Here is a 17,618-nt window from a genome sequence, read left to right as displayed (position 1 = left end):
TTTCGGATTTTATCGTTCTAAATAAAAATATCGTCCCTGAATTGTATCAGCAACCACAAATTCCAAATCAAATCGAATCATTAAAACAAATCGTTACACCCCTAGTATGTGTGATTGGAAAAGGAAATGTTTTTTTTAATTTTGACTCGGTCACAATAGACCGCAGGTGCACTTTGCACAACTTTGCATGCATGACCTACGTAGGAGCTTTGAACTGCTGAATGTGTTTCCACAAATAAAATCTAAAATGAAAAATTATAAAAGTTGGGAGCTTTGCGAGGTCTTCTGCATCTCTGATATCACAGCTGCCAAGTGCATCAATGATTCAGCTTTTTTTTCTTATCTCAATTAATCATTCAAACTTTATTTATATAACACTTTTAAAGCACAGGCAAGTGGCAACACAATGTGCTTAAAAATGGAAGAGAAGAAAACACACATGCACACACAGCACTATTGACAATAACAAAACATGGCATGGCACTGAGGATTGAGGAAAAACGCCACCTTTGAGGAGTCCACACTGGAGCAAAACTAAATGTAAAACTATTTAAAAAAAATTATAGACATATTTTAAAATACATGTAAAAAATAAATATGAATAATACATTGATACATTAATAAAAACATAACATTGGAAAATATATTAGTAGTAATAATAGCAATAAATAAAATACAAAATAACAGAATAAAAATTAAGAGCCCAAGAAGAGTTCAACATGATCAGTAAAAAGGTTGATTAAAATGGTGTGTTTTTAACCTTTAAAAAAAAAAATATATATCAACTCTCTCACCAAATCCTGAGGCTGTCGGGCTTCCTGATCCACAGGTGGAGGCCATAGTGGCTAAATGCCTCCTCATTGCAGGTTTTCGTTCTGGTATTTAGTAAAGATAAACGTTTGGTGCCAGAGGACATCAGGATCCAAGATGGTTGCTATGGTAAAAGCAGGCCATTAATCAATTTAAAAACTAATAATAGAACTTCAAGATCGACCCTTTTAGTGGGCGGGGAGTCAATGCAGCGACTTTAAAACTGGTGTATTGAGCTCCTTTCCTTTGGTCCTCGTCAGCAAGCGTGCAGCTGAGTTTTGTAATAATTGTAAAGTTCTAATAATCTTTTTGGGAAGACCAAAGAGTAGGGCATTACAACAAACTAAACGACAGGAAATAAAAGCATGTATTAGCACCTTTGTGTTGGCCTGAGAGAGAAACGGGTAGACTCTGGCTATGTTCTTAAGATGATACAAACCTATTTTTGTAATATTTTCAATATGTGGAATATGTTTCAATATGTGGAATAAAAGTCAGCTCAGTCTGTAGGTTTAAAATCTTGTAATGTTGATAACAGTTTCTCTCTCTGGCCTTCAGGACCTACAGTATAACTAAAACCTCTGTTTTGTCCTGGTTAGATGTTGGAAATTCACTGTCATCCATGATCTGATGTCTAAAATGCAGTTAAAAAGAGTAGCTATTGGACCTGTGTCATCAGGAGACACAGCAATGTACAGCTGTGTATCATCAGCGTAACTGTGGAAACTGATGCTGTGACGTTCCCAAGAGGCAGCATATAAAGATTAAAAAGAATGGTACGTAAAATTGAGCCTTTGAGAACCCCACACCTGATTTTATGGGTTCCTGAAGAACATGCATCCATACTTACATAAAAACATTTGTCTGTAGGATAAGAGCGCAACCAGTTAACAACAGTACCGTGAGGCTGACGAGGTGTCGAAGTCTATTGAATAAACTTAGGTGGTCTATTGTGTCAAAAGTGTCGCTTAGATCCAAGAGAACTAACAATGTAAGATTTGTATTATCTAAATTCCAACTGATGTCGTTTAAAATCTTAAAAGTGATGTCTCGGTACTGTACGTGGTTCATTTTAAAACCAGACTGAGGTCTTTCTAAACATGTTATTTATTTTGAAAAAAGTAATTGACTTGGTGAAAAAACAATCTTTCTAAAATCTTACTGAATAACTTTAAGATGGATACAGGTCGATAGTTATTAAAACTTTCTTTTCATTTTGTTTCTATGCAGATGATATTCAACTGTATTGCTCCTTCAATGATTCAGAGTTTTACTTTTGTATCTGAACTCTTGGAATGTGTATCCTGTATCAAAAACTGGTGGTCTTCAAATTTCTTTCAGATAAATTCTAACAAAACGGAAACTCTGATCATTGCTGCCGATAAAAAGATCCTCCTGATCAAGAACTCTCTTGGTGCTCTGGGTGCATCTGTTAAAACCAGCCTCAGAAACCTTGGAGTTGTTTAATCAGTCAATGTCTTTGGAGGGCCACCTTTGTCAACTGACCAACAACTGATTTTATCACCTGAGAAAAATCTTAAAGTGAGAAATTTGCTGTCAAAACTACCTATCTCTCTGCCGCAGGCGGAGATGGACACATAGATGAAAGTGTTTACCTGAAACTGTGCGACGATGTTGAGGTGGATAAAGTTCTGCTTTAGAAGTTCGGACTACTGCTTATCTTTGGGCTGCTGCTGTGGCATCTTGTATCTGGGGGAAATAATCATGTGTGTCCTGGGTGCTTTTCTCTTGCGTCTTGGCATCCGATTCACAATTCAGCTGTCTCTACCTGGACCTTCTACCTGGACATACACACAGCGCACGTCTCTCCCGCCATTCCTGCGCCTAACGTCGATTAGGCTAGCTGTGTTTGCTAGCTCTCAGTTTGCAGTGTGTGCGAAGCACACTTGCGCACAGCCAGACGTATTCCTTTAAAAACAAATGTATTCAACTTCTGACAGTATTCTGCCCGTTTGACTGCTTTTCTCTAAACAAGAAATATCTCCTGACAGCACTAGTTGTATATATTCACATTTCTTTCTTGCCGGCGTTGTTACACAGCTGATTTTTATAGTCCATCCCTGTGCTGCTTTCCCTCCTCAGACATCCATGGTCTTTTATAGTCGTGAAAGGAAACCCGTCGTCTGCTGTAGAAGATCATGCTGTCTATCAAGGTAGAAATCTATGCTCTGTGTTTCTTGCCTTTGCATCAATGAGGCATTATCAGGTATTATTTTTCAGAATGCAAGATTAATGTCTATTCTTTTTTTTTGCATCATTTCTGTGTCCACAGGCACCAAAGCCTCCTCAGAGGCGCGAAGTTCTCATCTTTTTCAAATAAGCGATGCAGAGCATTTCACCATAACGGCCAGCAGCCAGTGGATTCAAGGTGCCTCTTCACACTCTCACACAATTTTTTGTCCAGACCTTGATGCATTCCACAGGGTGAGGGGTCTTGTCTATAAAACTGAGTGGGGAATCATGCTCATTCCATGTTTTGAGCGTTATTTATAAATCACATGTTTTGCGTATGCAACTTTTTAACCTGACATGCCACATGCATTCCATCAGAGACTTCTCGATGTCCAGACAGTACTGCTGTATATTAACCCTCAAGAACCCACATTAAAAGTGTTAATGCATCTTACTTGTTGAAACAGATAGCGAGACAACTAAGAATGTGCAGATCGATCGACACATTTTCATGAAAAAGTATGGCCACCACACACGCCGATCCCCTCTGACTGACACTGTATTTATTTTGAGTCCCCCAGTTGACTAGCTAGCAGCTAATTGGGTATATCCATACAGAGTGTGGAGACATACCCCCAAGTTAATAATAATCACCTCCATTATAGCAAATAAACTCGATTTCTTAGTACAGTATTTTCCGGACCATAGGGCGCATTGGAATGTAAGGCGCACTGCCGATGAGCGGGTCTAATCAGGTCTATTTTCATACAAAGGCGCACCGGAATATAAAGCGCATTAAAGGGGTCTTATTTTTTTTTTCTTCTAAATTTAGAAACACTTCCTTGTGTCAGGTTCAAACACTGATGACATCTAATAATCAGACAAGAAGCAAGGAGTCATGCAGAGACAGTTCAATTTAGCTCATGAGGAGACACGTGTGGCTGTATTCTAGTTACAGATCCAAACTACGTTCTAAAAATCAATCTATTTATTAGGAATGGCCCTATTATAGAGATGTCCGATAATATCGGCCTGCCGATATCATCGGCCGATAAATGCGTTAAAATGTAATATCGGAAATTATCGGTATCGTTTTTTTTATTATCGGTATCGTTTTTTTTTTAATTCTATTATTAAATCAACATAAAAAACACAAGATACACTTACAATTAGTGCACCAACCCAAAAAACCTTCCTCCCCCATTTACACTCATTCACACAAAAGGGTTGTTTCTTTCTGTTATTAATATTCTGGTTCCTACATTATATATCAATATATATCAATACAGTCTGCAAGGGATACAGTCCGTAAGCACACATGATTGTGTGTGCTGCTGGTCCACTAATAGTACTAACCTTTTTTTCATTTAATTAATTACTAGTTTCAATGTAACTGTTTTTATATTGTTTTACTTTCTTTTTTATTCAAGAAAATGTTTTTAATTTATTTATCTTATTTTATTGTATTAATTTTTTTTAAAGTACCTTATCTTCACCATACCTGGTTGTCCAAATTAGGCATAATAATGTGTTAATTCCACGACTGTATATATCGGTTGATATCGGTATCGATAATTAAAGAGTTGGACAATATTGGAATATCGGATATCGGCAAAAAGCCATTATCAGACATCCCTACCCTATTACATCACTGTCGCTGAGGGAAGGGGGTAATCTCGACAACTCCAGTTAGACACAATATATGATTATACAAAAATGCAAATATGTTTTGACACTTGGTGCTATCGCCCAGTCTCTGCTATGTCTGCGTCCCGGTACCCAACGTTCGGCCTTGGCAGTCAGCAGGCCGAGTCTGGACACAACACTGATAAAGAGGCTAGCAATCTTTTGGATTGCTAGCTCTGCACAAATACAAAAATACCACTTCAGCATAATTGACAATACTTTATAGCAACGGCCCTGAAGCATAAAGTTATGATGATAATATATACATAATTATTCTAACACCTTGTGGTCTACTTAACATGTGATAGTGGTTCTTTAGTCAAAATGTTGCATGGATTATGTTTTACAGACCATCTTCAAGTCGCTTTCTGACAGTTGCTTCAGGATGCGCTGTTTTGTGGGCGGTCTTATTTACGTGGCTCACCGACGACAGCATCTTTTTCCCATCATCTTTGTTGTAGCGGTGTAGCGGTCAAGGACGCAAGTCGAAAAAGTGTCAAAAGATGGAGCTAACTGTTTTAATGACATTCAGACTTTACTTAAATCAATACCCGGAGCAGCATGTCCTCATCCGAGGCTCACTGGTGCAACAACGCCGGAAATGTGTCCCATGACAAGCCGTCCGACCATAACTCTCTAATAGCTAAAGTTCCGTGGGTGAATAATGTAAACCCACTACACTGGTAGTTTTTAGTGCTTCCATAGCGAGTCTACTGACAGATATAAGTTAGAACTGTACGCTACTTTATATTAGAAATGGCAACAGCGGAGGATGAATACCCCATAACAAGAAGATAGAGAAAAAGAAGAAACTTATCGACTACTAAGGCGGATGCGTGCAAATTTTCAAGACTTATGCAGATACCAAATACAGATCAGCAGGTACCAGAAGGTAAGAAAAGTTGGTCTTGCGTAATATTGGGAAACAAAACATCAGATAATATGTCTGCTAATGGGTGCTTTGTTGCGGTCCTTATACACGCACCATAATAATACTTGAGTGTTGAAGCAGAGTACGTCTGACTACAATAGCCGTAATGCGCCAGCAATCCATCAAGCGGTGCACCTTCATAACTTGCCAAAGTCATACTGAAACATTTTGACAGATTCTTGAGCACCGTGTGTAATGTTCTATATTCTAAATGGAACATTTAAAGTTTTGGTGTCTTTTACTGATGTCATATTGCAGTCTACACGTATCTCTTATGTGTGACTGCCATTTACTGGTCACACTTATTATTACACCATGTACCAAATAAAATAGCATCGAGGTCAGTGAGCACAACCAAAATTATTCCGTACGTAGACGCACTGGGTTATTGGGCGCACTGTCGATTTTTGAGAAAATGAAAGGATTTTTAAGTGCGCCTTATAGTCCGAAAAATACGGTATCTTAAATATCATTATCAAGTATCAGGACACTGCAAGCAAGCAGGAAGAGGCATGCTAGCTAAACTCCCTAACAGTTAAAGTAGCTTGAAAAAACAAAAGGAATAAGTGCAAAGTAAAGTTTAAGAAGTGTAGATGGAAGCGTGTTACAGCAGATGTTAACAGGAAATTAACAAATAGATTAACAAGAGTTTTAGAGAGGATAATATAACAGCTGGTAAATGTTGATGTTTCAGCATTGTCGCAGCCAGAAGTGCAGGCACGACATTGAGGGCGTATCGATCCATAAATTGGTGTTGTCGACACATAGGGTTTTATTAGATAAGTCAATATTTTTAGTTTGTTAATTCAGGGAATGATTCCTTGGGCACAAAAGGACTTTAAGGGCAAAAACTAAAGGATTTAAAAGAGTAGTACCATATTTTTCTAACCATAGGGCACACCGGATTATAAGGCACACTGCTGATGAACGGGTCGATTCAGGTCTATTTCCATACACAAGGCACACCGTATTAAATGGGCCATTTGTTTTTGTTTTTTTTACATTTAAAACACTTTTTTGTGGTCTACATAACATGTAATGGTGGATCTTTGGTCAAAATGTTGCATAGATGTTGTTTTACAGACCATCTTCAAGCCGCTTTCTGACCGTCTCTTCAGGATGCCGTTAGTTTTTAGAGCTTCCATATCGAGTCTACTGACATATATAAGTTAGAACTATATGCTACTTTATATTAGAACTGGCAACAGCGGAGGATGAATGCCCCACAACAAGAGTATAGAGAAAAGGAAGGAGCTTATTGACTATGGTATCTGTGCGGACTACAATGGTGGACGCTTGCAAATTTTTACGCAGATCCCAAATACACATCAGCAAGTACTAATAGGTAAGAAAAGTTGGTTTTGCATAATACTGTGAAACCAGACGCCAAATAATATGTCTATAAATGAATAGAAAAATGTTTACAGTTAATACTTGTGATCGGTATTGGTATCGGCTTATCTCACTCTTGGATGATCAGAATCAGCAACATGAATCCCTGATTGAAACAGCCCTAGAGACAACACTGTGTGCCATAATGGCGGTCAAAGTGGCTCGCCATGAAGACGCCAGCGCCAAACTTGTCAGCGGGACATTCGCGTCTCAGTCAGTGGATTGTATGGCTTTTGTAGCACAGCCAGCTTGAACTTTTCGCTCTTGTGTTTGTTCTTTTTGGGGGTGGCGTAAAAGTTGTTCTTCTTGTTCTTGACACCACCTCAGCCCCAAGTGAAGAATCGACTCCTTCTGAATGTTGTAGTCTGACAGAGTTTCTCCATCTTTCCAATGCGAAGATCAACTTCAGGAGTAACTCCCTCTTTGTCCTAAATTTTGCCCGTGACATGGTTGATTCTATCTAAAGTAGGGCTGGGCGATATGGCCCTTTTATTAATATCTCAATATTTTTAGGCCATGTCACGATACACGATATATATCTCGTTATTTTGCCTTAGCCTTGAATGGACACTTGATGCATATAATCACAGCAGTATGATGATTCTATGTGTCTACATTAAAACATTCTTCTTCATACTTCATTAATATATGCTCATTTTAAACTTTCATGCAGAAAGGGAAATCATAACTAAGTCAATTTACCAAAACTGTATTTATTAAACAGTTATCAAGCAGTGGCACAAACATTCATGTTATTTCCAAAACAGAAAGTGCAAGATTGTCAGAGACATTTTAAAACAAGCTATGAGTGCACTTTTGTGCATGATGTCACCAAGATGACATATCAAAACAACACTAAATTAAAGTGTAATTTTTGTACAGAACGCCACTACAATAGTTTAAAACAAATAAAGTGCACTTCTGTGCATGATGTCACACAAGATATTTCAATAACTGTCAAATAAAAATGAGCTGCATAATAGGAAATCAAATAGTATATGTCCTTCGCTATGTGGTAGCTTCCTGCTGACGTTATCTCCTTCTGTTTGTGACTATTTTTTTTTATACAGTGTTGATCTGGAAATAGTTGCTTGGGCATTTTGTTGGTGTGGCACCGAACGGGGATGTTGACATGCGGAGTTTCAAGCACTCTTCATTCTCTAGCGGGTGATTTTTCAAATGATGCTACATTAGCAGTGCTGCTACTTTTTGTAGCAATGCTTTTGCCGCATAAATGTTCGACATATTCCCGCTTGAAGCTAAACCACCGCCAGACGATGGACCCCGTGCTGTTTTTCTTGGGAATTAATTCTTCCTCCATTTGTTACCAGATTCACACCTACTCTCTCTCGTATTACCACCTTGCACCGCACTGTTAGCATCACAGCTAAAGTTACCATGTCGCTACCTCTCTGCTCCGCGGGAGCGTGTGACGTTGCACACGTGACGTGTATAAAAATGTGCGCTTGATTGAGTTGAGTTTGAGTTTATTTCTCTGTGATAAGGAGAGACAAGAAAGAGTGGGAAATGCATGCAGTGTAATGGCCGCAGCTAAAAGCAACTGCGTGAGAACGTATACTCGAATATCACGATATAGTCATTTTCTATATCGCACAGAGACAAACCCGCGATATATCGAGTATATCGATATATCGCCCAGCTCCAATCTAAAGGCTCGATCTCAAGAGTATGGTCGACCCTGTGAGGGTTTTTTTTTCCTAATAGAAACTCAACCTAATAGCAACTAATGTGAAGAGGTTGAAAGGAGCTCGGACTTTTTGCATAACCCGGCTGCTCCAGCGTTAATACTTTATTATTTTCGAAAACGCAGGTATTGACAAGCATATCTTCAAAACTGTAGCACTTGCAAAAGGTATTGCCAAAGACTACATCAAAATATGCCAGAAAAAAAGCAGATGGGCGATAAATTAAACAAAAATCCACACTCTTAAAGAACTGATTGCTGAGGGTTTGGATTTACATGATTTCTTATGGGAAACATTTTTCGGTCCACGCATGATTCGGTTTTAGTTGAATCTTGAGGAACAGAGTGAAAACCAAGGTATGGTGGTACCACTGTACATTTTAACTACACTCACACACACACACACACACACACACACACACACACACACACTCACACACACACACACACACACTCACACACACACACACACACACACACACACACGCACACACACACACACACACGCAGTTGGCTGCATTTCATCCTCCTGTCAATTGTCTGCCTCAATTGTGTTACTGTCTGCTTTTATCAACACGTTCATATCTGATTTCAGTTAGACACTGCTCATCGTTCATCATATGTGTTTATGAAACTGATTTCTCCCTGCATATACTGTAAATGTGAGTACGTGCACCAAAGTAAGGAAGGTATCACATATTTAAACATTCAGAAAACCATGGAAAAGTGGAAAATGTCCTGGAACTATATGTCTGCAATTAATTCAGACCACATCAATGGACTCCAGGACTTAGTCTAACATTCACCACGAATGTGCATGTGTGTGTGTGTGTGTGTGTCCCACGCAGAGGCTGAGTGGACAGAATGGTTTGACAGGGATGATGAGAGGGGTTCTGGTGACTGGGAGAAGCTAACGGATCTGCGTGAAGCCAATCCGGATCGATTGTGTAACAATCCACTGGACATTCAGGTAAAGCTTACAGAGTTTACAGTATGCACTGGGAGTGTGATAAGAACTTGTTTCACGTTAGAATAGACTTGTTAAAAAGAATCACATAAATACCACTACGAACAGCAGTGCAATAGTGAAAAACAGTGTAAGCCATTGGGACAGATTCAATATCCTAATGGCCCACGGGTAAAAACTGTTTTGTCTTGAGTAGGGATGTATACCGAGTACCAGTATTTCTTGGTACCGGTTTCTAATTGGGTGGACCCAGGAGGACCGTTAAGATTCTGAATTAATGATATGGCTATTTGGGATTTTTTTTAATCCAATTTACCGTCATAATTATGACACGCTGTCACGTTTACTTCAGGCGCCACTGCTATGCATGAAAAAAGACACTGGTAGGATCTATTAATCAGCTGGGAAAAAATACAAATAAGGAAGCAACACCACACAAAAGTATATAACACAGCAATATTTTCTCCACAAAAGTCCCTCAAAGTCACACACGCTAAAAAGAATTAGTGTCATTTTGAAGTGAAGCCACATTTTCTTCATCAACCGTCCTCCTAGTGATCCAGTCACCCACAGCCCAATATGAATGCACTTAAAACAATTAAACATTGAAGTAACATGATAAACCATAAAGTTGCTTTGAATTAAGATAGCATCCGCTGACAGGTGTCGTGTTGCTGTCTGATGTCACTCCACCGTGCCGTGTTTGCTTTGCATTAAAGGGGAACTGCACTTTTTTGGGTAATTAAAATTTTACAATCATTATTAAAGAAGAACACGTCTTTTTTTTAAGATTCTTAAGATAAAAAAACGCTTGCGCGATGCGGCTAATGGCACTCCCTCATGCTACTTTTAAAGCCTTGTAAAACAACTTTAAAACCCTCCATCAACGTTTTATATAAACGTGTACAGTATTATTACGTAAAAACAGACAAGTTCACAGCAATTTGTAATACGTACAAAATGTACCGTATTTTGGTCATTTCAAGCATTACCGGAACTTATTTCCTGGGCGCATTTATTTCAGTGCCCATTGCAGTGCACTTCCTACTTCCGCCAACAACGTATGTGTTCCTATTTACGACAACAAACGTGTGTTTGCTAATCATGGCACATTTGGGTATAGACGACGAAGATGGCCATTGTTTGACAAATAGGGATTCCCAAACTTATCTTTTTTAACCTGGATATACTGATTATGAACTCCTGGTGATTGAAGCTTAGCGAGTTTGGAGAGAGGGTGAAGCGTAGGAGCAGACGAAAGCCGAGGGAGTCAGGACGGGCATGCCTTGGTGTTGTAAATGTGGAGCTTGGAGCCAAGCTATGCCAACAGAAATGGAGTGCTTCTGCTGCACTGAGTGGCACAATTTTTTATTATAAATGGAAAGGGTTTTTGTATTTGGCGAGGAGGACAGTGCTTAAATAAACTGCAAGGCAACAAAAGACCAACCGTTTGTGCTAACAAACCCTGTAGTGGTAAAAACCTTTTTCCACCTACCCCAAATCAACTGGAAACGAACCTGGCCAGCTTGACTAAGCGAACATTGAACGACTAAGTCACTACAATATTGATCATGATACATGCAGCACATCATGCTTGTTATTACAACTACATACACTGTCGAGCTAGCTGTGTACAAACAAAACATGAAATGACGGCTAATACTTTGCAGCTACTGTAATATGATTGTTCATGTTTTTCGGACAGTGTCCTGTCGCATTGTGTTGTGCATTACAATCTCAAAAGCCATTCAGCTGCTGACAAAGAAGCTAGCTTACGGCTAATGCTGTAGCAAAGCTATGTTTTACTACGCTAGAAAAACAGCACCTCAATGTTTGCGCTTACAGTAACAATGTCGCTCCAGCTTGGTTACAGTTACAGGATGTAACTGAGGTACTGTTGGCGGTTTTTGGATGCATTTTAGAGGGATTTGACGCAGAATAGATTGCTCATATTAGCAGCATTGGTAGCCACCTAACAAACCAATTATTACAAATAAAATGCAAAAAAAAACATATGTGTGCTTGGATTGTGAACGATAGGCAACATTACAAAAAAAAGTGCAGTTCCTCTTTAAAGCACACCTTGCTTAAATGCACACCCACCTAGGATTCTGTTTGAGTGTATTAATTGATATGATATATTTTATATGATGTATAATGTAAAAGGTCTGTGCTCTGCACATGAATGGCATACATAAAAATGATTTCCAGCTGAGCGTAAAAATTATTAATGTGGTCTTTACAAGATAATGACAGCAACTTCATTGCACCTTTCACTGCAAACACAGTTGACTTGATTAAGACTCAAAGGGGTCATATTATGATATTTTTTCTACATGTAAACACTTCCTTTTGGTCTACATAACATGTAATGGTAGTTCTTTTGTCAAAAATTTGCATTGATATGTTTTACAGACCATCTTCAAGCCATTTTCTCATTTTCAGGATCCGCCTTTTTGTGGGCGGTCTTGTTTACATGCCTCTACTTCAAATGCGTTTTCTTCCCACCAGCCATGTTGTAGTGTTTAACGCAGGCAGACACGCACAGGGAGAACATGCAAACTACACATAGAGATGACCAAAAGGAGAGTCGAGTCCAGATCTCTTGACTGTGAAGCCTACATGCTAACCCTAGGTTACCTTGCGGCCTTGTATATACTGTTTTTGGAAACAAGTTCAACAAATAAAAGCTTGTATGTAGATAATACATGCAAATTTAGAAAAGACATTAGAGGGCACCTGCATTGTTTTGCGATACAGCTAAATTAAAACATCCTTGTCCAGGTGTATAGCTAGTCATGGTAGTTTTCTTAAAAGAATCAGAATCAGCTTTATCGTCATTACGCAAGGTAACGAGATTGAGGCCATTCCATACAGTGCGATGTGTGCATTCAAGAAAACAATGTGTAAATATATAAATATATAAAAATACAAAAAATATAGAAGTGCAAAGAAAGGTGTGGAAGAGAACAGTGTACACTCTATACTCTCTGTACAATGTACACCCTATACACTCTGCACAAATGTGACTATACACTCTGTACAAATGTACACTCTATACAGTGGGTGAAATGAATATATACATGAATATCTACATGAAAAAAACAGGGTGGTTGGTGGAATGGGTTATTGCACCGAAGAGAAGGCAGTTATGAGGGACAATGGGGCAGTCCGTTTAGGGTGGTTATGGCCCTGGGGAAGAAGCTGTTCTTTAGCCTGTTTGTCTTGGTTTTAATGCACCTGTAGCGCTTCCCAGAGGGCAGCAGGTGGAACAGGTCAGAGCCAGGGTGGGTGCCTGTCCTTGATGATGGCACTGGCTTTGTTGAGGCAGCGGGAAGTGTAGATGTCCATCAGAGAGGGGAGAGGGCGGCCGATGCTCTTCTGAGCCGTCTTGACCACTCTTTGCAGCCTCTCCCTGTCTGCTGCAGTGCAGCTGTTGTACCATACTGTAATACAGTAGGTCAGCAGGCTCTTGATGGACGAGCGGTAGAAGGTCAGCAGCAGGTCAGGCTTCAGGTTGTACTTCCCGAGGACTCTCAGGAAGTGTAGCCGCTGCTGAGCCTTCTTGATGATTGATGTGGTGTTGACTGTCCAGGAAAAGTCGTTAGAGAAAAGCAGGGGTTCTGTCAGTAATTCACACACACACACACACACACACACACACACACACACACACACACACACACACACACACACACACACACACACACACACACACACACACTCGACACCTTCCAATCAGGGGTCCTTGGAATTGTCCATGCCATACGCAGCGCTTCTGCCTCAAATTTATGCTAAAATCTCATCTTGTGAACCTAATATAGTGAATCATCTCCTCGTGTAATAATTACTGTTGGTTCTAGCACATTAAACTAATGCAGACATTGATGGTTGTCAACACTACGCCGGCCTGCCATCTCTGTGCTGCTGGTGTATGACACAATTACTCTAGAAGTCCGCAGCTGTTTGCCTTCCATCAAAGGTAAGCAGCAAGTCGTACTACTTTGCATCCAACCCCTTTGGCAAAACTGCAGCTATAGCCAGCAGCTCATCCTCTTTTTATGGCTGCATTGCATATAGATCATGCAAACTTCCATAAGGCATTGCACGTCAATGCTTGCCTCATTTTACAAAACCAGTGTAATTTGTAAATAAAAACAGAATACAATGATTTGCAAAGCCTTTTCAACTTATATTCAATTTAATAGACTGCAAAGACAAGATATTTAATGTTCGAACTGAGAAACTTAATGTTTTTTGCAAATAATTATTAACTTAGAATTTAATGGCAGCAACACATTGCAAAAAAGTTGGCACAGGGGAATTTTTACCACTGTGTTTCATGGCCTTTCCTTTTAACAACACTCAGTAAACATTTGGAAACTGAGGAGACCAATTTTTTAAGCTTTTCAGGTGGAATTATTTCCCATTCCTGCTTGATGTACAGCTTAAGTTGTTCAACAGTCCGGGATCTCCGTTGTCGTATTTTACGCTTCATAATGCGCCACACATTTTCAATATGGGAGACAGGTCTGGACTACAGGCAGGCCAGTCTAGTACCCGCACTCTTTTACTACGAAGCCACACTGTTGTAACACGTGCAGAATGTGGCTAGGCATTGTCTTGCTGAAATAAGCAGGGGCGTCCATTAAAAAGACGTTGCTTGTGTGGCAACATATGTTGCTCGAAAACATGTATGAACTTTTCAGCATTAATGGTGCTTTCACAGATGTGTAAGTTACCCATGCCTTGGACACTAATACACCCCCATACCATCACAGATGCTGGCTTTTGAACTTGGCGCCTATAACAGTCCGGATAGTTATTTTCCTCTTTTGTCAGACCACAGAACACTTTTACACTTTGCATCAGTCCATCTTAGATGAGCTCGCGTCCAGTCAAGCCGGCAGCGTTTCTGGGTGTTGTTGATAAATAGCTTTCGCTTTGCATAGTAGAGTTTTAACTTGCACTTACAGATGTAGGAACAAACTGTAGTTACTGACAGTGGTTTTCTTAGGTGTTCCTGAGCCCATGTGGTGATATCCTTTACACACTGATGTCGGTTTTTGATGCAGTACCACCTGAGGGATCCAAGGTCATGGGCATTCAATGTGGGTTTTCGGCCTTGCCACTTATGTGCAGTGATTTCTCCAGATTTTCTGAACCTTTTGATGATATTATGGACCGTAGATGTTGAAATCCCTAAATTCTTTGCAATAGCTTGTTGAGAAATGTTGTTCTTAAACTGTTGGACAATTTGCTCGTGCATTTGTTCACAAAGTGGTGACCCTCGCCTCATCCTTGTTTGTGAATAACTGAGCATTTCATGGAAGCTGCTTTTATACCCAATCATGGCACCCACCTGTTCCCAATTAGCCCGTTCACCTGTGGGATGTTCCAAATAAGTGTTTGATGAGGTTTCCTCAACTTTTTCAGTCTTTTTTGACACTCGTGCCAGCTTTTTTGAAACATGCTGCAGGCATCAAATTCCAAATGAGCTAATATTTCCAAAGAATAACAAAATGTACCAGTTTGAACGTTAACTATCTTGTCTTTGCAGTCTATTAAATTGAATATAGTTTGAAAAGGATTTGCAAAACATTGTATTCTGTTTTTATTTACGATTTACACAACATGACAACTTCACTGGTTTTTGAGTTTTGTACATAATGCATCATGAGCGCTGGCTCGACATATTCATGTGCAGAGTAGGAGAGGCAGCATGATGATATGGCAGCGCAGACACTGTTTCAAGTTGGGTCGAAAGGCCAGTTTTCAAACTGCATATACATACTTAAATGGTCTAAATCACTCCAGCAAAAGAACATTATTAGTGTATCATCTCTATTGATGTTCTATTTATATTAAAGCGCTATAATCTATATTGATGTTTTATCCCAGGGTTCTCAAACTCTCACAGTCCATGTGGTTTGTCGCCCTCTACTTACCTTCATAGTTTTTGTGTGCAGTAATTGCAGCCCACAATTACTGCACCCTATTACACCCTTCTTGGGCCAGCTGCCTCCAATACACTTCACTCAGACCGCAAAGTGCTCACCTCAAACACATTTGTGTGAAAAAACTACAAAACAAACTCAAAAATACAGAGCCGAACAGTTGACTTTCACGTGTCAGGTTATATTTTTCAAACTTAATAACTATAATTGCTATCCAAGTGCTATGTGAAGACAGTGCTACTACTGCTAATGCTAGGCAGTTGGCTGTTGCAATGCCCTGTCTTGAACATTTTCATTGATCAGTTAATAATAACTTGGCAGCTTCTAATACTATAGGTTGGTCACCTGTGTTGAAATAAAAACGAATGCACACTAAATGTGTGATTTATTTTATTTGAAAGGATGTAAACTTCTGGCCTTTATTGATATACTTTTAATTGAATGTATTTACTCAGTATACACTGAGTATTTATTTACTAAAATGTTAACCTAATCTCTAGTGTCTTTAGTTGTTAGTGCAGACGCTTTAAAAGTGTCAGGTTAAAAACAATAGTAAAAAATCATCATATTAATTGAGATCGGATATATCGCTCAGCTTTACATTATATTCCCTACATTGATGTTATCTAGATTGACGTTATAACACCTACTTTATGTTGACATTATATAATCTACTGTATATTGATGGTCTATCATCTATATTGACATACATATCACCTATGTTTACGTTCTATCATCTATACTGATGTTCCATAACATAATGGGTGTCCAAATCACGGCCCCCGGGCCAAATGCTTATACGACCCAATCCTAACAACCATAAAAAATTCTAGATGACACCCATTTAAATCCATCCATCCGTCCATCCATTTTCTACTGCTTATTCCCTTCCGGGTCGCGGGGGGCGCTGGAGCCTATCTCAGCTACAATCGGGCGGAAGGCGGGGTACACCCTGGACAAGTCGCCACCTCATCGCAGGGCCAACACAGATAGACAACATTCACACTCACATTCACACACTAGGGCCAATTTAGTGTTGCCAATCAACCTATCCCCTGGTGCATGTCTTTGGAGGTGGGAGGGAAAAAAAAGCAAAACACTCTCTCCACACTTTTTCATGTTTGACTTTTAGCTGCTTTAAAGAGGTCGTCACGGAAGTAAACAAGGTAGGAGTTGAGCTTTCTCCTACTTTTGATATTCAATTATAGTAATTAATAATTATATATCCATTATATTATTATAATATGCACACACACACACACACACACACACACACACACACACACACACACACACACACACGCACACACAAATGTGTACATTAATGTGTGTACGTATATGGTTAATTTGCATACATTTGGCTTTTGGCCTCTGGATACATTTATTTCCGCCCAATGTGGCACCCCAGTCAAAAGATTTGGACACCCCTGATCTAAATTGACCTAATATTACCTATATTGATGTTCTATTCTTTATATTGATATTATATTACCTACTGTATGTTGACGTTATATCATCTATATTGATGTTCTATCATCTATGTATATTGACATTCATATCACCTATGTTGACATTCTATCATCTATACCATGGGTCGGCAACCCAAAATTTTGAACGAGCCGTATTGGACCAAAAATACCAAAAAAAATCTATCTGGAGCCGCAAAAAATTAAAAGCCTATAATAGTCTTATTATGAAAGAAATCAATGAAATGTCTATAATAAATTAGCCTACAGTACTGTCAAAATGACTATGTGTCGCAGGCTGACGCAAATGTTCATTGACAGAAATGTTAAAATGTAATATTTATTCTACACATTGTTACAACATTGGAAAACATGAGTAAAATGGAGGATTCTCAGAGGGTGAGATAACTCCTGGAAATTACTGGCTAAGAATGGCCAAAGTTATAGATGTGTATGTCCAAGTTAAAGGAAATATCAGGTCAGTCTTCTAGTGGATTTATTACAATCTTTG

The 17,618-nt window shown here is 39.2% G+C and overlaps 1 protein-coding gene across 2 annotated transcripts in view; it reads left to right on the top strand.

The window, feature by feature from the left end:
- cemip (cell migration inducing hyaluronidase 1) overlaps positions 1-17,618 on the top strand; it is a 344,459-nt gene that overhangs the window by 207,033 nt on the left and 119,808 nt on the right. For both annotated transcript variants that reach the window (XM_061963866.2, XM_061963867.2), the window contains 3 exons: positions 2,914-2,984; positions 3,104-3,199; positions 9,566-9,687. In XM_061963866.2, the coding sequence (XP_061819850.2) occupies positions 2,914-2,984; positions 3,104-3,199; positions 9,566-9,687 (289 nt within the window). The remainder of the gene's footprint in view (positions 1-2,913; positions 2,985-3,103; positions 3,200-9,565; positions 9,688-17,618) is intronic.

This window comes from Nerophis lumbriciformis, linkage group LG06 (assembly GCF_033978685.3).
Source record: "Nerophis lumbriciformis linkage group LG06, RoL_Nlum_v2.1, whole genome shotgun sequence".
Lineage (NCBI taxonomy): Eukaryota > Metazoa > Chordata > Actinopteri > Syngnathiformes > Syngnathidae > Nerophis > Nerophis lumbriciformis.
This window is presented reverse-complemented; position numbering and strand designations above follow the sequence as displayed.